We start from the raw sequence: 21,534 nt of genomic DNA, 5'->3' as shown, positions 1-21,534 counted from the left end.
ATTGAGAAAACCTTCTCCCCACAAAACTTGGCAATCCTAATATCTATCACAAATGCGGGACTAGAAAAAAGGAGGCGATGCGAGATTGAGTGTCCAGAAAAGCTTAGATCGGCCCCACCAGAACAGCCTCACATCTGTACGAGGAATAGTCCCCAACAACGACCCACCCCAACGTCCAAGTCGGGGAGCATCGCTCTTTGGAAGGTCAGCGACGACTGCCAAACACCAGGCGAATCGAAATTAAGTCATACTGGAGGCGTTGATGGCCCTGCTCTAGATACAATAAATGCTAAGACAAGTCCTCTTTAGGCGCCTATGAATACAAAGGCCGCTCGCTTTACTCGTACTCGTAAGTAATCACATATGTGATGCAGGCCGTGGTGATTAACCGTCATCCTTCGAGCACGCGCGCGTTGCAGACTACGACTGCGATATAATAACGGACTTGAATCCCGTTCCTCGACTATCCACTACTACTACTGTTATTTCTCTTCCCACGCTCTTTTCCTGACCTGATTTGTGCTTGCTCTGTTCCTCCCTTGGTGGTGTCACTCATTGAACTTCCCATTCCCCACCTTTTCCGCTCGCTCTGTTACAGTCTGCTTCGATAATATCGTTCCAGAAAAGCGTCATTATGGTCACCTACAAAGTTCTTTCACTTTCGCTCTTTGCTCTTGGCATCCAAGCTCTCGCCTTGCCTGATAGATTTGGAGGTCCTCCTGGCTTCCCCGGACAAGGCGGTCCCCCAGGCGGTCCTCCAGCTAGTCCCCCCGGCCGAGACGGTCCAGGAGGCCCGGGAGATGGTCCTGGGTATCCTGGACCAGGATATCCCGGTGGTAATCCTCCAGACTGGCCTGGATCTCCTGGTTTCCCGCAGCCTGGGCCTCCGGGCGGAGGGCAACCAGGATGGCCTCAGCCGAGCTGGCCTAGCTGGCCTAGCATCCCGGTAACCACTACCACTGTCGCTATTTCTTCGACAACAACCTCACCGTATGTTCTCCCATCACTTCCCTCGCATCAGGTTGAGCTCGGCATGTCGTTGCTTCTTCGACATGTCGAGCTTAATCGGCATTACCGCTGGCGAGGTTTAGAAGTTTTGCCAGATTCACTGACGCAGCTTATATAGCCCGACAACGACCAGCACGAAATCCCCAACCACTTCTGCAAGCACTGCTACTACCACTTCCGGCGTAACCTCTACTTCGTCCTCGGTCTCGACGTCCTCACCCACGACAACAACTTCAACCGTTCCCACAACAACGCCTACAACTTTGTCGACTACGACCACACCAAGCACAACCACTACAACGACAACAACGACTACCACATCCACCATTCCTACTACGACTTCGATCACCACCACAACCACTACAACGACGACGACGACAACGACCACCACCACGACCACCACAACTACCACCACGACCCCTCCGCCGAATTGTCCTACTCCAACACTGCAGAATGGTGGATTTGAGTCCAGCAATACAAATATATCACCCTGGGTCTATAGTGGCTTCACTTCCGGGCTAGTGGACGAGGTTGAACAACTAGGCACGGGCATCTTCATCCCCCATTCCGGCAATAACTACTTGTACGTATTCACTACTCTCTCTCCGTCCTCCTAACTTCCATTGTATCCCAGACTCTCGGGTGGCTGTGAATCTTGCGCTAACAAGCTCTGCGTTCTTTTTTTGTCTCTCCAGCCAAGTAACCAACACGGGCACGTCGCCGACAGAAGCGCGCATCGCGCAGTCTCCAACCTTCTGCAATGGGATCGACTACACAATCACGCTCTGGGCCATCGGCGACTGCAATGGCGCCGCCCAGTGTGCCGGCTTCTCCAGTGTCCGTCTCCAGATCGTAACCGACATCGGCTTCAGCACGGATTTCACCATTTCCAATACCGGTCCCGCCGACTGGCAGGAGCTCACGTACACGTTCACCTGGACCGCCGGGACCGGCCTCTCCCCGGTCTTGATCAACGTCTTTATGGACAACCAGAACGAATCGATCGGGCTGGACGATATCAGCATCTCGTTTGCTTGATCTTGGTCAGGCAGGTAGGCAGGCTAGGATGGTTTAGGGACAGATGTTTGTGGGAAGGGGAGGGAGATTTTTCGACACGGACGCCCCATGGTATATAGTGAGTAGTAAGTGCCTAGTGTTAATCCAAGTCTAATAGACACGCCTTTGTCAACACTACCTAAGGTGCCTTGTTTCGCTTCGTCGAATCTCAGATGTCCTGTTATAAAAAGCCAAATATTGTCCGAATGAATACCATTCTCAACAAGAGCCTCATTTACATACACTCGACCAGACTGTGTCTGTATTTTCAACAGTGTGGAACAAAACGCCTCTTCTGCCCCCAATGTTGTGTTTCAGTACCACTCGAGAGTTTGGTCTCAAGTTCGCTCACCTCTTCGACCACCCACCGCCTTTGTCAGAAGAGAGAGAAACTTGGCGATTAATCACCCCCGAATGAGAGTTTGTGATTCACCAAAAGGCAATGGTAGGGTCTAATAACAGGTAAATAATGAGTATTATCTCCGCTATCATCGAGCGTGGAAGAGCGCCTGCTCCGGAGTAGCAGATGCTTGTATCCGCGCGTGGCGAATTGAACCCCCGTAATTGTCTGAACCATGACACAGGCGGTGAATGCGGCCGTTCGAATGAGAAAAGCGACAAAGGAAGTGCAAATAAGACTTGTGTGTCCCGGAGGACGATGTTACACTCGCACAAGTAACCACGAGTTAAAATTCCGAAGGGAAAGATGGTATTCTCCTTTACCGGTTTAGGAAGGCTGTCCGGATTGGGCTTGGGCGGCATTTTTACATAAGGTCATGTAAGGTCATGTAAACACGAAACACCAACGATTGTCACAATAGACCCACCGATCCAACGATCCAAGTGGGTCGCACGGATCAGATCGTCCGCCACCTGCACCTGCGGCGCCTGTCTGTGTGTGATCTTTGTGATCTTTGTAATGAGACAATTGCTGGATTTTGACGGGTATAGTGTTGGATGGATGATGGAGCATTGCACACTGGCTTCGGAGGGCGTGCCTTGCCGCACGAGTAGTTCGCAGCTCGCCATCTCCACCCACCATCAGCCACCAGGCTTCGCCTCAGCTTGAAGGAGAAGTCAATCAGTGACCAATGATTATCTTCTCCGAAAGTCCGATTCATGGTGGCAGTTTGGTCGACGAGTGCACACCTGGCTGTACCATGTCCGTCGATAGACTTTTCGTAGGGCTGACATGGACACGAGGACGAGGCGTAGAAATAGCATTGTTGTCAGTAGCGGTGAGGACAGTGTCTGGACTCTGGAGTGGTGATATAAGAAGGCTCCGACGCGGTACTGTGTATACTGCTTTACTTTCCGTAGCAATTCGATAACGGGTACTGAGTTCTGTTGCGTGTCCTGTATACCTGCCTACCTTCTCTCTTCTATTCCACCTGACCACACAAGCTCTCGTCATGTATTCCGCACCAGTTCTCGCATCAGCGTCACTTCTTCTCGCATTCTTCTCCTCCGCAGTCTCATCGAGAGCACTCAGTGCCCGACAGGACGACACTCCCACACTCGTCACGGGATGTGTAGCAGCTGACCTGACCCCGGATAACTGGAATGCCAACAATCTGGATGCCTTGGTGACTGGCACCGCCGGCTTTGGGCAGTGTAAGTGTATCGATCAATATTGTAGTTCACAAGCGGACCTACTCACAGAAAATCGCAGCTGCAAATTTCCCTCAGCAATTCATCGCGCAGTTCAGCGGGAACCAAGTCACCGGCTTTGCTTGTACCGACTTCAACAATCCAGGGGCGTGCGCGATCCCTGCCAACGGAGATATCTGCGACAGTTTCTCGAACCCCCAGATTGGCTTCGTCGCCCAGGCTTGGATCAACTTGTACCAGAACCTGAGGAACATGTTCTTTGGCATCCAAGACGCTCACGACCAGCTGGTCTCAGAGGGCTATCTTGCCGCGATGGTCAACGACATCTCCCCCGAGCCTCTCCCGATATCGCGAGCTACCCTGTTAAAGCTTGCAGACCTGTCTCTTTCATTCATACCCATTCCAGCTGCGGGTGCCGAAGTCGCCACGATCAGAACAGTGCTGAAAACATTCAAGAAGTTGGCCGGAAAGGTGGTCGACAAAGCCCAACAGGACGCCGAGGACGCCGCGCAGACCTTGCAAGACCAGCCTCAGATCCTGCAAGGCCTGCTCGACAATGCCGTCCCAAACGTCCAAGCCGCCATCATGGAACAGCTGAATGCCGTCTTCGTGGACGCCCAATCCGACGATTCCAGTGCCCAAATCCTCCTGGGCGGAGTGCAGCTCAACTCTGTCCCCAGTCAATCCGACTACGCGACCATCATGGCGCAGAACCTGCGCGCCTTCCTCCTGGCCGAGGCCATGAACAAGATCCAAATGTTACAGATCGTCGACAATCTCGTGGCAGTTTGTCAAAACAACCCCGAGGACACGCTGTCCGCCGACGGCTCCCAATGTCGCCGATTCGGACTCCCGGAGGGTGGCGGGACGGTGCCTACCGCCGTGACCATCGACCATCCGAGGGCCATGGGCGACCTTCAAAGCCGATTTGGATTCTCGATCAAGGCCATCGCGGACAATACGCAGGAGTGTGCTGCGTCGGGCCAGGACTTCTCCAACGTCGACTTTGATGGGTTTTTGCAGAGCGATGCCTCGGGCGTCTATCCTACGTGCCTGTTTGGTGTGCCATCTTTTAACGAGAACATCTGAGGGCATGGCGGATGACATTGGAGCAGATATGCGGAGGTGTTGCTGTATTGTCGTCGTTTAGACAACCCGTCTTTACTTTCCCGCTGTTCAGGCTGTCTCGAATTGAATTAGGCATTGGGATAATCGCTGGCCACAGCACACCATGAGTGGCTCAAAGACTGGGTGGACCTTTTACTTTCAACGCATGAAGGCGTTCTCCTTTCCTGGGGAGTTGAGAAATGCTTGTCCGGGAACCGATATCACAGTATAGATTGGGAATAGTCTACAGGTCTGAACCTGCGGCATGAATTAGGTATCCGAGACTCCACGTACCTTGTTGGTTGTGATAGAGACATATATATGTTTAGCAGTGATTCAACACTTGGGGTGTCTTGTCAGGTTTCCATCCAGACAAGGCCGAACGTAAATTGGCGGCCTCGCCACCAGTAGTTGCCTGGGTAACGCAGCCTTGCCTGTCAACCACTGTCTCCCAAGCTCCTGCATGTCTTATCTTTCTTGCAAGAACCACAGTCGAGAACGTAGGGCTTCCAGAACCACAATGCGTTTGCGACAGTTCACCACTTTCGCAAAGCGCGGCTCGTCCGCAAGCCGCTGTCGTACAAAGATCACCACCATCTTTTCCGAGCTTTGGCATTTCTCGCTCCCACTCTACACCATCTGTTGCGCAGTTGCGCATTGGTCCTGCGTCCTGTGATATGCCGCTACGAGCCTTCGAAAGGGCGTTCGTGGATCGAGAGGCAGTAATATCATTTTCATGGAGAGTATTATTTGTCCACCCTCTGCGCACCAGAGTCGGGTAATTTCCCCGTCCCATCATTCGGCACCAACTTGCCAGAGATCGCAACGAGCGAAAAACTCTTCCCGCCGACTTCTGCCTGACCTGCAGCATAAGTCGTCCAGTATTCGTTGGGTCAGATTAGCATGGCCGTATGCAAGTTGGCAACTTCCCGCCATCGATACTGCCACGGACACGCCTACATATGCATACCCACGGCTCACCTTTGCCATCTTCTCCAAAGGGAGCCTCGTGTGTCCGAAGCGACATAGCTGGTTGAAGCCATCTACATCCATGGATATCTAGACCGTGGCCGCCGCAATCCAATTCATGTGACAAGAGCATTTTGAAGCACAGTATCATTAACCACACCACGTTGAAGGGCGGCCCAGAGCAAATCTGCACAGACATGCACTAGGCGCAGCTGATAAAGCCCCCATCAAATTGTGTGGTTAAATTGTCGATGAAATGCTGTATGATTGGAGAACTTGCCGGTTCAATTCTACGCCTTAGCCATGCCATTGGCCTTGGTCTGTGGCTAAAGAACGCCTTTCTCCGTACAGCCACGCAGATCGTAGAGTTGTGTGGACATCGGGGTGGATGCTCTGCCACGCGAGGCTAAATTTGATGCGACTGGATCATTGGCCGGTTGATCGGCGCCTGGGGAGCTTGAAGCTTCAGCCGCGTATTTGGTAGGGCAACCGCTCTTATAACGGCCTCTCGCAAAAGAAACCCCATCAGCCTGATCATCTGAACGACACCTCCCAGTTCCTGGCCGAGCGTAATCGGTCAAAGCAGACGGGGTGCTCCCTCTTTGACGGCCAACAGGCCAGACCGAAGCGCGCCATCATGCTCAAGTTCAAGGACAAACTCTTCAAACGCTCTGGGGCCCCGCAGCCGGTTGGGGACGAAGGTTCGAGATCATCGTCGCCAAGCCGTGCGCCCACCGTCCCCTTCCCTGACGGAGTGAAGGTGCTCCACGACGGTAGTGACGCAACGGTCGACGTCTGCTTCGTCCACGGCCTGACCGGCAATCGAGACACCACGTGGACGGCCAAGGGACAGTCCCAACCGTGGCCGCAGACCTTGCTAGCACCCCAGCTCACCACCGCACGTATCCTGACGTACGGCTATGATGCGTACGTAGTGAGAACGTCGGTCCCGGGGTTCAATGGACTGCTCGATCACGCTTCCAACCTCCTCCATGACCTGACCGCCGACCGGGCCCGCCACAATGCATCCGATCGTCCCCTTATCTTCGTGGCCCACAGCCTGGGCGGCCTCGTGTGCAAAAAGGCGATCCTCCTGTCGCGCAATAACCCTGAGGACCATTTGAAAGAGATGTTTAAGTGCACCAAAGGGATCATATTCATGGGCACGCCTCATATGGGAAGCCGGATGGCCGACTGGGCGAGGGTTCCGGCGTCGGCTCTGGGGATGGTCAAGTCCACCAATAAGTCGTTGCTGAAGATTTTAGAATTGGATGACCAGCTTCTGGAGTCGGTCCAAGTCGAATTCTTAGCGATGATCCGTGACCTAAGGGAGAGCAACCGGCGGCTCGAGGTGACCTGCTTCTTTGAGGAGCTACCGTTCCCGGTAGTGGGGAAGGTTGTTTCCAAGAAGTCGGCCACGTTCGCAGGATATAACCCGATCGGCATCCACGCTAACCATCGTAATATGGTTCGGTTTGCTTCTTCAGACGAGACAGGTTTCAAGAGGGTACTCGGCGAGCTCACTCGGTGGGAAATGGAGTTACGGTCATCGACCCAGAATGAGCCCAGCTCTGCACAGTCAGACGAGCCAGGTAGGTAATTTCATACCGGTGGAAGGAGGATTTATTTTTGGGGAAGGGTCTGTAATACGATCAAGGGAGAGTGAAAGCCGGAAACTGAAAGCCAGAAACTGACGATGTGACAGTGCATCCGTCGTCTCGCAAACCAGTATTCGCGGTGCCCTTCGAGCCCGACCCCCATTTTATCCCCCGAGAGTCCATCTCGTCGTCTATCAAAGATCAGCTGACGCAACATCGGCGAGCGGTTCTGCATGGAATGGGTGGGACTGGGTAAGTGCTGTAGGGTTCAGTCTTCAGGGGAGAAATCTCGGTGTACTGAATGCGCCGAATCAGGAAATCGCAAATTGCCATCACCTACGCGTATCAGTACCACCAAGAGCACCCGCGCAGCCACGTATTCTGGATGTATGCGGCCACGAGGAGTCGGTTTATACAGGCATGCCAGCAAATGGCGCGGCAACTGAATTTACCCGGATGTGAGGATCCTAAGATGGATGCGTGCGCACTCGTGGCCGGGTGGTTAATCGACGAGGGGAACGGACCGTGGCTTTTGATTGTGGACAATGCCGACGATGCTAATCTTCTACTAGGTGCCATCCCTTCGGGTGAATCAGATCCCGACGAGGATACCGCGATAAAGCCGTTGATAGATTACCTACCTCGGACTCTAGATCCCTCGAGACGGATCCTAATCACGACACGGAACAAGGATGTAGCGGATAGCCTCGGACAGAGCGCAACACCCATCGCCGTAGGCCCTTTCTCGTTACCCGAAGCGAAGTTGCTCCTGGAACAGAAGATGACGACGGCGACGGCTTGGCCCTCCGACGAGACGGTGGAGGAGCTCCTGACATCGCTCGCGCGCGTACCGCTGGCAATCACGCAAGCGGCGGCATTCATTAATCGGAACGTCATGTCGATTGCGGACTATCTGAGGGTCTTCCGGACCAGTGAGTCGGAGCGGATGAGGCAGTTGAGTATCGAATTGCAGGATCCTCGGCGGGAGCGGGGGTTTCCCAATTCCGTCTTTCGGACATGGAGACTATCCTTCGACCAGATGCGACAACGTGACGGCGCCGCTGCCACGCTCCTCGCATTCCTAGCCTTTTTGGATGGACAGTCTATCCCGTTGGCGTTGGTACAGCGTACGCAGACGGTAGAAGCAGATTGGCGCCATGTATTGGGCACGATAACGGGATACTCGTTGGTGGTGGCGGCGGCGGATGAGACGATCTCTATGCACCCTTTGGTGCAGGAGTCGGTGCGGTATTGGTTGGAGCAGCATAAGGAGAAAGAGTCGAGCGTGGAGCAAGCCGTTCAGGTCCTCGCAGCCAGCTTTCCTAGTGGAGAGTATAGTAACTGGGCGGTGTGTCAGACGCTCCTCCCTCATGCGCAGGCGGCACTACGTCACCAAGGTGGAACTGTCCTGACGAGTGAACATCGCGGACAGCTCCAGTACCATATTTCGTGGTTTCTATGGGCGTCTGGACGGTATGAAGCTGCATTTGAACATGTATCACAGTCGTACGAGATCCGAGCGGCGCTGCTCGGGAGCGGGGCAGAGGCAACACTGGACAGCCTTGGATTAATGGCGTTGGTACTACGACATCGAGGGAAGTATGAGGAGGCGGAGGAGATATACCGACGAGAGCTGGCGGGAAGCGAGAAGGCGCTGGGGGTAGATCATCCCGACACATTAACGAGCGTAAATAATCTAGCGTTAGTACTACGATCTCGAGGGAAGTACGAGGAGGCGGAGGAGATGTACCGACGAGCACTGGTAGGAATGGAGAAGGCGCTGGGGGTGGATCATCCCTCTACGTTAACGAGTATAAATAATCTAGGGTCGGTACTACAATCTCGAGGGAAGTACGAAGAGGCGGAGGCGATACACCGACGAGTACTGGCGGGAAGGGAGAAGGCGCTGGGGGTAGATCATCCTGACACATTGACGAGCGTCTACAACCTTGCTTACCTACTCGATGCTAAGCAAGATTTACAGCAGGCGCTAGGTCTCTATCAACGTGCGGTGTCAGGCTACGAGAGGGTCCTAGGCGCGGATCATCCCACTACGTCGGCCTGTCGAGAACGTCTATCGTCGCTGTTGAGGAGGATGGAGTGACTACACCTAGCTTCCACTTCGAAGCCAGCCAGCCAGTCAATACGAGACTTTCACAGTGAACAGCAGTTGGACCCTTGGACGCGTCAACGGATCTGTAACCGGAATCCTTCTGCCACTTTCCAGGATCTATATTACACGCCGGTGTTCGAAATACTTCAGTATCCATAGGGCTCCAACTACTGTTGACGGCTGCACTGGGAGCGTTCCTCATGGCGGCCTTCTCATGCGGCCATTCCCTCTTTGCCATCATGCTCAATCCACTCGCACCAAGCCCACTCGCCTTTTTCCCTCCGCTGTACACGACAAGACCGTGGCAAATCACCAGCGTCCGACAATTCTGGAGTTTTGGCTGGCACAGGCTCTTCGCGAGGCTATTCCTGGTCTACGGAATACGGCCAGGGGGGTGGGTGGAGCGTCAACTCTTGAAGAAGGGCCCAGATTCACCAGCCGACATCGGAAAGGTCATTGGCGCCTTCTTGAGCTCTGCGTGCGTTCACGCCTTCTCTGTCCGCGGTGTCCTCGCTGGCGACTGGAGCATGGCGGTCGGCGAAGCCAAGTTCTTCGCCCTGAACGGTGTCGCGGTTGCGCTGGAAGGCGTAGTCGTGTCATGGGAAGGGTCTGGTGGATCGCCGTGCTGTTGTGGACAGGTAGGAATTTTGCGAGAGGTTGGGTCAAGGCAGGCCTTGTGCGCGAGATGGCCTTTCTGTGATAGACGGAACCTCGATATAGAGCGCGTATAGTATCTCCCTCTGCCATCTATCGAACCGGGAAATGTTGGAATATATCTGTCACATCTTGCATTTCCTGGTATCAGACTGCTAGAGGAGTCACACAATCCACCAGTCATTCCATTTCTAGAGGTAAGAAATAAGAGTGACCTCAACAGGAGGCAAAAGGCATCCTCGATCTAACAGGTGAATTGTGCGTCCCAATTTCATTTTGCATGGAGAGGGAGAGGCCCCTGTCATTCCAACCAGAGATCCCTGCTGGCACGAGTTATTTGTACTCTCTGTCCATAGGGTCCCTCGAGTTGTCTGTCCATGCCACGACACCGCTAAGGCACCATGGGGTTGTACAAACATGATCAGCTGCACACGACACACCACACCCATGACCAACACCCCAGGCCCTCCACGGCCTTCGACCAGCATGGCCCATCCAGTAAGTAGGTATGCAGGCGTGCACAAGTCAGGCGTCGGGCGCGGGACCCCCTTTGGGATCCCAAATCCCATCAAATGCCTCCTCCGTCCGCATCGAAAGTCGAGTCGATGTTCTTCACGTCTTCAGCGCACAGGCCTGGCTTTACTTCACGGGAGCACGAATATCAGTATAGTGTCGCGCTCTCTACCCGGGCCATTATTCCTTGCTAGTGGTTCACGAATCATTGCCATACCAATCGTTCGTCCAGATTGGGGCGCCAGTAGTACTGATCTTCAGTACATACATCCGGTTGGAGTTTGTCACGCACTTGTCTGTGGGGACACAAAACTAGGATGGGATGTTGACAGAGCGATCGGCATAGTGGCTAACGGGAACCATGAACTACTAGATGATGTCAACATAATCCGCCCTTTCGAGCAAATCCAGCACTCTTGTACCGTCTATCAAACGCGATATGGATTTATTTTGACGGACGACTGTGTTGTCTTGATCCGCCTTAGACTTTCACCGCCGATGCCTAAGAATATGGCAACAAGGCCCCGGAGACACAAAGTCTCTGAAGGCCACCAGCGAGGACCCTCGAATACGTCCATTAGCACCTCAAACTCGGATGTATCAGAAACGTTCAGCCTAATGTCATTCTGACCAAAGCCACAAGACGAAGATGTTGCTGCGCTGGAAGTACTCAAAGTTGCGTGGGACCACGGAAGCTCGAAGGAGACAATCAATCTTGCTGTGTTTCACTCGATTCTATTAGCGGGGGAAAGTCGCAACTTGTCCCACCATTACGAGGAACTCCAGACTGAAGATCAGGTGAAACCAGAAAAAAGGAAGAGACTCGAAAAAGGCCCTGAACAATCATCCAAGAGGGCTGCGACAATAATGCCGAACTGCTGAGTGGTAGGACACGCTGACCAGGAAATTATCGTTGTCGTGGTCCTTCGCGTGAGGAATGGTGTCTTGCAGTCAAGCCGTTGCAACAGTCCAAGGAGGTAACAGCGGCTTGATATCCTAGGTCCTAGTTTCCAGGTGGTCAGGATCAGATAGCAGGTAATGTCAGGAGTACCGTCGGTCAATGGCATTTCCCCATCGTAGTGCGGACTTGCTGTCTATCAAATAATGTCACTGGTTTGCCATTCCCTGCAAGCCAAGTCGAACAGTATAGGGCCCAGAAAAATCGTCTCGTATCGAGAGATTGCAGCCAGACACTAGGGAGTAATGCAATCATAGACCTCCTAGTGGTGTGCATCGCTGGCTGCTCTGGGCAGAGTAGGTGAAGCTGCTCAATCACGACACCAGTGGACGAGACAAGAGATACGACACGAATAGCCATAGATGCAACGGCGCCGATTTTCACGTCAGAGCAAGATACCGCGACAAAGCGGTCGAGCTGGTTTGCCATGGCCACTGTCCAAGTCGCTGGTCGCCCGGATGCTGCTGGCTCCAGGAATGGCAGGATTGAAGAAAGAGAGGGGAAAAATGGGCCTATAACGAATCAGTCTGTCCATGTAGTACTGCGAGGGCCAATAGAATACAAACCGTCGTCCTCGAGAAGACCGGAAAGGATAATAAGTGGGAGATCGGTTGCTAGCGAACTCTGGTCAATGGCAAAGCGTAGGGCTTTGCGTGGATCCTCTTCGGTCGTCCCTTGTAGCCGTTTAAAGTGATTGAATAAATGATCCGACTTGACCCTGTTCGTAGGTTAGCCCTAGGCCTCGTATACAGCGGAGAATACTGATCTCACATCTTGAGGACGGTGTGTTGGGCGTTACGACAATCGACTTTCTCCGCGAGCTTTAGCGGTCGTAGACGGCGGGTGCCATTAGTGATACAGGGACGGTCTGGAGTGAAGGTGTAAGAATGGCCGAGATCGTATAGAGCAATATCATGTGGCGAATCTGGCAGACCAAAACAGTCGGGCTTGACGTCGCCATGAGATATTCCAAGTCCATTTAAAGCCGTTATCATCCGAATTCGATCACCTAGGACGCTGAGATACCACCTCTTCTCAATTTTTGAGAGGTCGAGACACACAAACTCAGCCTGTAGCGACTCGAGATACGTTCGTGCACGATCGGAACGATTATCCGCATATAGCCGTCCGCTTCGTTGCCCAGGTGTCAAGTACTCCAGCACAATGCCTTCGCGAACCCAAGGCCGGGCTCGCCGCTGGTATGGAGGTGGAAGAAGAGGGCTGTCGACTATTCCATAATACCGCAGGAAAAAGAATCGCTGAGAAGGCAGACAGGACTTGCGGATGCGTTCGTAAGCCCTCGTCTCTAACACGAACGGATGGCAATCATGCAGAACTTTTTGTATGCTGGGCTTCGGGTATGGCAGGCGTTCTGCTTGTGCTGCCGCGTCTTCATCGGTATACGGGGTAAACTGGAGTGAGGTTTGGTAACGGAACACCTTTGCCATCGAAGAAAAGGGCTACCAACCAGTTTGACGGCAAATGCCCCAAGATCCGACACCGCAAGCCATACTTGGGCCGATGCGCCTAGTGGCGGATCATTCAAGGGACGGATTAACCTCAACGTAGATTGAAAGCGGAGAGGAGTTTCCTCATCATCAGAAACCCAAGCTCTGTATGTGTCGCTGGGAATATCAGTGTCATCAAAGAATTCCTCCTCCCACGACTGGTGAGTGAGGAGTGCAGCTTTCTTGACCGAGGGTTCTTGTTGTGGCGAGAGGAAAGAGTTTCTTCGTTTTGCAGGGTGCGATGGCATGCCAAACGATAGAAAATCAAAACTTCATTGGGAAGGAACGTCAGGCATGGATGGGCATGTTAGGTTGGAGAGAACACGATCGCAAAGTGATCTCCGCGGCTCGCGATAGCAAGAGGAAACTTCGCCGCGTGGAGGGCTTGGGTTGGCGTTGCCTATTCCAGATGGCCGCACCTGCTGCACTTAGGCCACATCAGTAGCATGTCGCGCAGTAGAAGGTAGCCACCAACGCAGCCGCAAACATTGCAGTCGGTGATTCTTAAAACAAATTGTCAAGTGCTGTTTATGAATTGAAACTCTCAGAGGCTCGGACAGATGCTTTCGCTACCACGCTCATTCGGCGGATACTGCATCCGATTTACAGGGGAGGCCTGTTCGTTCCGGCTAGCTCCCCACTGGGACCTGTGCCTAGCGAGCACTTATAGGTAAGCTTAAAGTATCCCAGTGCTTATTCGTAGCCCTTGTGGCTATATTCGGTACTCGGTACACCTTGCCACGTCCTGGATGGCCCCTGGTGCCGACATCTGCCAGAAAAATGACATTAGTGTCTGCCCATGTCGATGATAATGTCGTGTTGCATGCCATTCACAAATACTCCTAAGTACCTGGAAGGATACCGCCCAACAAAAACAATCGACAGCCACGATTCCCACCTGGTCACCCACGGTGGTACTAAATGGCCGGCACCAGGCTTAAGTACGGCTGAGCAAACGGGAAGCCCTGTTCTCCTGATCCTATGGTCGATTGCGGAAAAAAATGTGTGATTATAAGTTATATTGTTGTTGATTCCTACGTGGAATGCTTCTTCATGGGGAGGTCGATAGTATTGTTGATTAAATTTTGGAGTATCAGGCTTGGCACGCACATTTACCTAAGCGAATGTAATACGAGGAGAAGACGGAGGCGGTGATTCTTAACCGTGTCCGAAAACGAATCAACTCCGCCGGTCCCCTGGTACACTACAACCTCCAACAACACTTCTCCATCTTTGCCAAGTGTCTATATCAAATCGCCTGTCTACCCAAATAGGAATGCCGGAGACGAGGCCATGGACTCGTAACTTTGTCTTTTGTCCGTCTCGGTCGGACAGCCGCCGCCCTTGATTCTGAGCACGACAGAGATCCCGAGCAGCTATGTTGCCTGAGCAGATTTGCCTCGGCTTCGTCGAGGTCTTCACTGTGTATTAGTGTTGAGGCGGACCCTGATAACCGCTTTGGGACGCGGTTTTATTCCTCCGCGGTGGCTCCAACTAACCAGCCGAATTTCCGCCCACACCTGCGACACAGACGACCGGCCAATATGGTCCTGGATCGGAACCGGGGTGCCTGTTGTCTGCTTCGGGGTCTGGGGTTGACATTCGCGTGGCAGTGTCCCAACTGGTATTGCATGGCCATAACCCCAGAATTCCGGGGATGATGGAGAGTCACCAGCTTCGTCTCCACCGATATGGACTCGAGACCGCCATTCGTCGCCGTTGCCTGCACGCGGGATTCTACCTCCATTGGCCCAATGTGGCTAGCCCTAGAGAAACTCTTCCAGAGTCCTACGCCTATAACCCTCACCTTTATATATCAAGACCTCGTGGAAGACTACATTCTGTGTTTCTCTCTCACCTGTGGTATTGGATCTCTTCAAGTATCAAGCTATCCACATCACCATGGCTTTTGGTTCCGATGCTCCGTTCAAATGGCGAAACTTCTGGGCCTGTTTGGCCATTGCCACAGGCCAGATTGCCTGGGGTTACCCTTCAGAGATCATCGGCCCAACCCTGGGAATCCCAGCTTTCCTGAAGTACATGGGACTGGAGGACCCCAGGACCGCCGGTGATCTCATCGGAGCCACAAATGGTGTCTATCAGGTACGGATTCCTGCTTTCTGATGAAATCTATTTAATCTGATATCGCATAGGCTGGTGCTTTCTTCGGCATCATCGCCAATCTCTTCGTCATGGAGAGATGGGGCCGCAGGGCTGGCGTCGTGGCCGCGTCCGTTGTGTCAATCTTTGGCTCTACCCTGGTTGCTGCCGCTCAGAACATCGCCATGTTCATCGTGTTTCGATTTTTCGCCGGTGCTGGCGCGTATGCACTCTGTGTCGTTCGTACGTTTCCCCCGTTTCGTCTGTCGTTGAACGAACACACACTGATGTCTACAACCAGTACCTATCTATACTGCTGAGATCGCTGCACCCGAATTGCGTGGTCTCTTCGTTGGACTGAACGGCGTCATGTGCGGCTTTGGATACTCCATCGCCGCGTACATGGGCCTGGCGTTCTCATATTCCAGCAACGAGACCGTGCAGTGGCGTGCACCTCTTGCCCTGGCCGTCCCGTGGCCGATCTTGATGCTCGTACTTGTTTACTACCTCCCCGAGTCCCCTCGATACCTCCTTCTCAAAAATCGAAACGAGGAGGCCTGGAAAGTCGTTTCCTCGCTCCACTCGACTAAAAACGATGCCGACCAGGTGTTTGCCCGGGAGGAATTCTATCAGATGCAGAAACAAACCGAGTTGGATCGGACGATCGGCTCGTCTTGGTTAAAGTTGTTCACCAAGCCATCAAACCAAAAGAGGCTAATGGTTGGCATGGGCTTTGCCTTTGTTGGCCAGAGCACAGGCGATCTGGTCATCAACAACTATGTACGAACCATTTCCCTTGTCATTCGTTAGTCCAGTGGTGATGTTGACTTTGACGAAAGGGACCGACCTTTTACAGTGCCTTGGGCTTTAACCCCAAGGATCAACTCATCCTACAGGCTGCGTGGGTTTCTGGTAGGGCTTTCCACTTTCTATGCTCTGAATTGATTTGTGGCGCTGATTCGCTCTCTCGCAGTCAGTATCTTTGGGAATCTCGTTGGGGCACTTTTACTCGATCGTGTTGGGAGACGACCGATTATGCTCTTTGCTGTCGGAGCTTGTGTCATTTGTTTGAGCATCGAGGCTGCCATGGTCGCAGAGTATGCTACCTTCCACGATGGCAGAACCAGTGGAGGCAGCAACAAGGCGGGGCTGAGTGCCGGTGTGTTTGCACTGTTCTTGTTTGAGGCCGTCTACACCTCCGGCATCGACGTTGCGGGCTTTGTTTTCTTTGCAGAAATCTGGCCCAACCATGATCGAGTCCGCGGCGTTGCTCTGTCATGGCTTGTTTTCGTCCTTACCGACTTGGTCTACCTCCAAGTCACGGCCACGGCGTTTGCACATATTGGCTGGAGGTACTTTCTGGTAAGATACCCGTTCCTGTGCTTGTCCCCACGTTTTTACCATTCGTGGAAAAATGCTAATCATCCCACAGGTCTTCATCGTCGTCAGCGCCGTCGGGTGGGTCTGGATGTGGTTCTGCATTCCCGAAACTAGGGGTCGACCCCTCGAGGAAATGGCTGAGCTATTTGGTGACAAGGACGAGGTCATGGTGTACCTTCGGGATTTACACATTGACGACGAGACCCACGAGGTCGTGGAGGACGGTCCACGTAAGACCGCACAAGTCGAAGGCGAGACCAAGAACATTGAGCACGTCCATGTTTGAGGGACTCTCCGGTGCAAAACGGTTCATTCCAGAGCGACATGCAAGGCATGCTCGTGTTTGTGGCTGGTTCGGGAGGCAGCCAACTGGCTTCATGGACTTTGATACGCTCCACAAAGCCGTCGAGATGACATTGTCAGTTCTGGCTTGAATTTGAGGAAGGGACGTGGATGTGAAAAGGAGATAGTAAAAGAACAGAGTTGTCCATGTCGTGCGTTGATCTCTCGGTGTCAGTCCTTGACTTTCAATAGCACCGTGATAACATTGAATGAGTGTGTCCTCTTGTGAGGCTTGTCACATCTGATCATCCTTTCTAATTTCTTTGGAGACTTTGCTAGTCTGCTACAAAGCGTGAAAATACGGAGAGGGTTAGTGCTGAAGGTCTCAATGCGAGTATTCGACCGAGTTCAAAATTGAGAGCTGCTATTGAAAACAACCTCAGGTTTTCCACTGCTATGTAGACTACCCATAGTTACAGACACACGGTCAAATTTGCAGCTATCCTTCCCTCTTGGTTCCTGAGGAACCCGGTCTATGCAGTCCAGCCTCCGTCAACTTTATACGTTGATCCAGTGACAAAGCTGGCGTCGTCGCTCAACAGAAACGCCACCACCGTGGCCACCTCCATGGGATCTGCCTGACGGTCTATGGCCTGTTGTCTTGTCACGACGGTCCCATGCCTGTGACCGTCCTCCATGGCCTTGACGAGAGCGGTCCGAATCACACCTGTTGTCCCAGAGTCAGCGTGTCTTGTTTCCAGGTCGGGAATCACGAGCGAGAGGAAATACCTGGAGCCACCGTGTTGACCCGGATGTTGTGAGACCCATACTCCCTTGCGGCCGTTCGCGTCAGGCCGATAACGGCATGTTTCGAGGCGTTGTAGATGGATGTCTCGGCCAGGCCAATGAGCCCTCCGACGCTGGATATGCTGACCTGTAGTGGACCACTGTCAACAATGCTTCTCTGGAGAATGAGGGCACAAGGTAATGAATGAACTTACGATCGACCCCCCGACGTTCAACATCTTCCTCAGCTCGGCCCGCATGCAGTAGAATACACCCGCGCAGTTGATCCCCATCACAATGTCCCAGTCCTCGTCCCTCGCGTCGGCAAGGTACCGGCCGCCCTCGTGCTCGACGCCAGCAATGTTCGCGGCGCCGTCCAGGCCTCCCAATCTCTTGAACGAGTCATCGATCCACGCATTCACGGCGGCACAATCGCGGACATCGAGGACAGTGCCAAAGTGGCCCGTCCCTTCCAAGCTCTTGAGCGCAGCATCCAGACCTTGCTGGTTGATGTCCGATATTGACAGCACGGCACCGCGTTTCGCGAGAAGCTGAGCGGTCGCCAGGCCAATTCCGCTGGCTGCACCGGTCACGACAATCTGGATACTTTCAGAACAGGCCACCACGAGATGCCATCCGGGGGGTAGAAAACATACCTTTTTGCCTGTCAAAGAAGCCATTCTGGATGGGATGATTAAATCAAGTTAACTTTGTGCTTTTCCAATACCACGGCGGGATAGGAACGACTTTCCCCCTCTACCATAGTATACATCGGAGCTAGGACTCTGGCCCTTTATAGCCAGGCATGATGGCATCGAGGCTCTTGTCTCGACAAAACTGACTACCTCGGGGCCTTGGACCAACGGTGACTGACCTCCGCGTCACAATCAATCGCAGTTTGGGTGCTGTATACAGTACCCATCAACTTGTTTGCGGGTCGAGGCTGCAGAGGGCTGGGGGTGCCGGTGTCCCGAATAGGTGCGCGGTCAATATTGGCCGAGACCACGCGAAGCTTGAACTGGCTTGATTAGCTTGATGCCATTGCTTCCCTTGTCCACCCCACAATGGTCCCAGGGGTCCACGTTATTGGGTCAGATGTGTCAAGGGTGGCACTAGACGCTATTCCCTCCACACCTCCATCTTTTACCCGGACAAAATCCTCGACCGTCTGATCTGTGGACAGTTTTTCGAGGGACACAGTCGAAGTGGTTCGAGTTTCTCCAGTGTCGGACACACACACACACACACACACACACACACACACACACAACAGGATGGCTGCGAACACTCACTACGACTTTATCAATATTCTCCCGCCCGCGGAGGCAACATGGGTGAATCCAACGCGAAACAATGGGCGTCTGCAGAGCCGGGCCAGCAAACACAGCTCCGCGAAGCACGCCGAAGCTCATCTTGCGTGTCTGGGTTGTCGTCCGAGGAAAGTCAGGGTAAGAACCAGCGACAGCGGTTGTATGCCACAGTGATGCTGACGACGGGCATCCGCAGTGCCAGCGTGAAGGAAATGGGTGTCGGCGATGTAACAAGCTCAAGATACCATGCATCGTGCCCGAAAGTGACCAGCGGAAAAGGTGCGTCCTCTAATGTGCACCAAGGCTTTCGGCCAGAGATGATAGAGGATATGTAGGACTAACAGTGACAGACCACGTTCATGGGAATATATACGTGAACTACAGGAACGAATCAAGGTGGTCGAGACCGAACTGTCTGCCCGGACGCAGAGCCCGTCCAGCAAGGACGGAGAGGTGGCGATACAGAGTATCGAGACGCAGAGCACCGGACGGGAGCAGGATACCTATCCCATCAGCGAACCTGAATTGCTCACTCCGGAATCGCAACCAGCATCGTCCAAGAGCCTCATCGGCCAGCTGTGCGGCAGCCAGTGGCAAGTGAGCACCGACGAAATCGGCCAGGTTCGATTCTTTGGTCCGACATCGAGTCTGCATCTCAGCGAGGCCGCGATGCCAGTCATTTCCGACCCCTGCGAGTCCCACGGCAGAATCCAGATCCTAGATGATGTGCCCCTGGCGCTCCAGCAGCACCTGTTCCATCTCTACTGGACATTCCACCACTCGGTGTTGCCGATCCTTCACAAGGAGGCCTTCCTGGCAGACATGGAAGCCGGGCAGGGCAGGCATTTTAGTCCGTGTCTTCTTTACTGGATCTTCGTCTCGGCCGCCAGGATCTCCAGCTGGCCTCAGGTCAGGGCGCTCGCGGTGCAGCAAGGGGACGGCGACAGTAACGAGGCGCAACCTGTTATCCTGCGGCAGGCTACGTCGTTGCTGGAGCAGGAGATGCTGAATCCCGGTCTCACCACGGTCCAATCCCTCCTCCTCTGCAGTTTGTTCCATGGCTCCCGTTCCAAGGACACAAGGGCTTGGTTAACATCAGGTACGCCAATTTCCCAAACTGACTTCGAGTTCACCTCTCATTCTGTAGGAAACGCATGTCGCCTGGTCTTTGACCTGGGCTTGCATAAAGACTTCCTTCTTCTACGGTCAGCGGGCCTGTCGCAAAGGGACTTGGACGCGAGACAAGTCGCCTTTTGGGGCTGTTTTATGCTCGACAGGTAAGCATTTCACACTCTCGCCATGCAGCTGTCTCTATAAGATTGACTTGCTCTTCAACAGGCTTTGGGCAGTATATCTCGGCCGGCCTCACGCCATCAAACTGGACGACGTCACCATGCCACGACCCAGTCAAGACAGTCCCTCGTGGAACATGAAGATTCTATCCGCGTGGGTAGACCTCCTTGACATACAGGGCCACGTGGCGGCGCGATTGTAAGTCTCCCCCTTTTTTTTCCCCGCCACGAGGGCGCAGTCAATGCTGATGGACCCAAGAAACTCGACTCAGAGCTGCACCGACGACATTGAGATCCCGACGGAGCAACTGCACGAGTGGAAGCGGAAACTTGACCCTTCTCTGCGATACACGGTCGAGGCACCGTCATCTGTCTATTGTCTCCAGTATGTATCCATGATCTCTGAACACCCGCGAGTGTTTTTTTTTTGGTCACCAAATTCTAATTCCCCCCCCCTCAGCATCCAATACCATTCGGTCATGATCATTCTGCACCGACCTCACGCCGGGTTCGCCGTCGCCGAAGGCACCGCGACGGCCTCACAGAAACAGTCGCGCGAGATCTGCGTGGGCCACGCGACGTGCATCGCGCGCATGCTCCAGGAGTACCGCGAGCACCACGGGCCGGGGTACACGATGCTGGGGTCTGCCATCTACGGGGTGACGACGGCGGCGACGACGCTGATCGCCGACAGCGCCGAGGAGGAACAGCAGCGCGGCCCGACGTTCGCGCGCCAGCTGCTGTACCTACGCACCTGCCTCCGCACGCTCAAGGAGATGGAGTACACGGAGAAGTCGATGAAGCAGATCCGCAAGCGGCTCGTCTCGGTCATCACCAGCTGCAACCTGGACGCCGTGCCGCCCGAGGACGGCATGCTCGAGGACGCCGTCGATAGCTACATCACCAGCACGACGCTGCTCAACAACGTCGACTTCCCGGCCCTGGACCACGACTGGAACGGTCTCGCCCTGTCGAATGTCGCCAGCGCCAGCGCCAGCACCAGTGCCAACCCTTGCGGAGCCGCACAATCCGGTCCTCCAGTCGACTTTGACATGGACGAGTTTCTGAAGATGACCACCCAGACCAATCTGCCGTTCTCGTTCGAGTCCCTGTTTACCGATCAAGATGGGCGATAGTTACGCAGTTGTCACCCTGCCCGGGAAAAAGGCATTAAGGTTTGTACATTTATGGGCTCTGGGCAGCACGAGTCCCCTACCAGCTGTAGCTGTGTGTCTACAGGCGGCCCCCTAATCCTGGTCCTTTCTGGGGAACTGAATAGGATGACGACA

General features: G+C 53.8%; 7 protein-coding genes across 7 annotated transcripts; 5 read left to right on the top strand and 2 right to left on the bottom strand.

Annotated features, from left to right (window-relative positions):
* Positions 1-634: 634 nt before the first annotated feature.
* Positions 635-2,046, top strand: AYO21_02254 (hypothetical protein; the record flags this gene model as incomplete). The annotated part of the gene is made up of 4 exons (XM_022652234.1): positions 635-946; positions 1,127-1,464; positions 1,511-1,591; positions 1,704-2,046. 4 exons carry the CDS (start codon positions 635-637, stop codon positions 2,044-2,046), a joined length of 1,074 nt encoding a protein of 357 aa, XP_022515620.1.
* Positions 2,047-3,476: 1,430 nt separating this feature from the next.
* AYO21_02253 (hypothetical protein) lies at positions 3,477-4,764 on the top strand (the record flags this gene model as incomplete). The annotated part of the gene is made up of 2 exons (XM_022652233.1): positions 3,477-3,678; positions 3,737-4,764. The coding sequence occupies 2 exons, from the start codon at positions 3,477-3,479 to the stop codon at positions 4,762-4,764; spliced, it is 1,230 nt and encodes a 409-aa protein (XP_022515619.1).
* A 1,624-nt stretch (positions 4,765-6,388) lies between these two features.
* AYO21_02252 (hypothetical protein) lies at positions 6,389-9,453 on the top strand (the record flags this gene model as incomplete). Its single annotated transcript, XM_022652232.1, has 3 exons — positions 6,389-7,343; positions 7,457-7,601; positions 7,665-9,453. 3 exons carry the CDS (start codon positions 6,389-6,391, stop codon positions 9,451-9,453), a joined length of 2,889 nt encoding a protein of 962 aa, XP_022515618.1.
* Positions 9,454-9,893: 440 nt separating this feature from the next.
* On the bottom strand, positions 9,894-13,343 carry AYO21_02251 (hypothetical protein; the record flags this gene model as incomplete). Its single annotated transcript, XM_022652231.1, has 5 exons — positions 9,894-10,040; positions 11,987-12,099; positions 12,154-12,305; positions 12,359-12,999; positions 13,056-13,343. 5 exons carry the CDS (start codon positions 13,341-13,343, stop codon positions 9,894-9,896), a joined length of 1,341 nt encoding a protein of 446 aa, XP_022515617.1.
* A 1,654-nt stretch (positions 13,344-14,997) lies between these two features.
* Positions 14,998-16,861, top strand: AYO21_02250 (hypothetical protein; the record flags this gene model as incomplete). Its single annotated transcript, XM_022652230.1, has 6 exons — positions 14,998-15,198; positions 15,249-15,438; positions 15,497-15,975; positions 16,035-16,107; positions 16,169-16,557; positions 16,628-16,861. The coding sequence occupies 6 exons, from the start codon at positions 14,998-15,000 to the stop codon at positions 16,859-16,861; spliced, it is 1,566 nt and encodes a 521-aa protein (XP_022515616.1).
* Positions 16,862-17,390: 529 nt separating this feature from the next.
* AYO21_02249 (hypothetical protein) lies at positions 17,391-18,323 on the bottom strand (the record flags this gene model as incomplete). Its single annotated transcript, XM_022652229.1, has 4 exons — positions 17,391-17,584; positions 17,647-17,791; positions 17,859-18,242; positions 18,300-18,323. The coding sequence occupies 4 exons, from the start codon at positions 18,321-18,323 to the stop codon at positions 17,391-17,393; spliced, it is 747 nt and encodes a 248-aa protein (XP_022515615.1).
* Positions 18,324-18,973: 650 nt separating this feature from the next.
* On the top strand, positions 18,974-21,381 carry AYO21_02248 (hypothetical protein; the record flags this gene model as incomplete). The annotated part of the gene is made up of 6 exons (XM_022652228.1): positions 18,974-19,180; positions 19,338-20,052; positions 20,101-20,230; positions 20,292-20,444; positions 20,505-20,630; positions 20,706-21,381. The coding sequence occupies 6 exons, from the start codon at positions 18,974-18,976 to the stop codon at positions 21,379-21,381; spliced, it is 2,007 nt and encodes a 668-aa protein (XP_022515614.1).
* Positions 21,382-21,534: the final 153 nt, after the last annotated feature.

The sequence above is a fragment of the Fonsecaea monophora genome (assembly GCF_001642475.1).
Source record: "Fonsecaea monophora strain CBS 269.37 chromosome Unknown Scaff9, whole genome shotgun sequence".
NCBI classification, from domain to species: domain Eukaryota; kingdom Fungi; phylum Ascomycota; class Eurotiomycetes; order Chaetothyriales; family Herpotrichiellaceae; genus Fonsecaea; species Fonsecaea monophora.
Note: the sequence above shows the minus strand (reverse complement) of the source record. Positions and strands in the feature narration are given on the sequence as shown.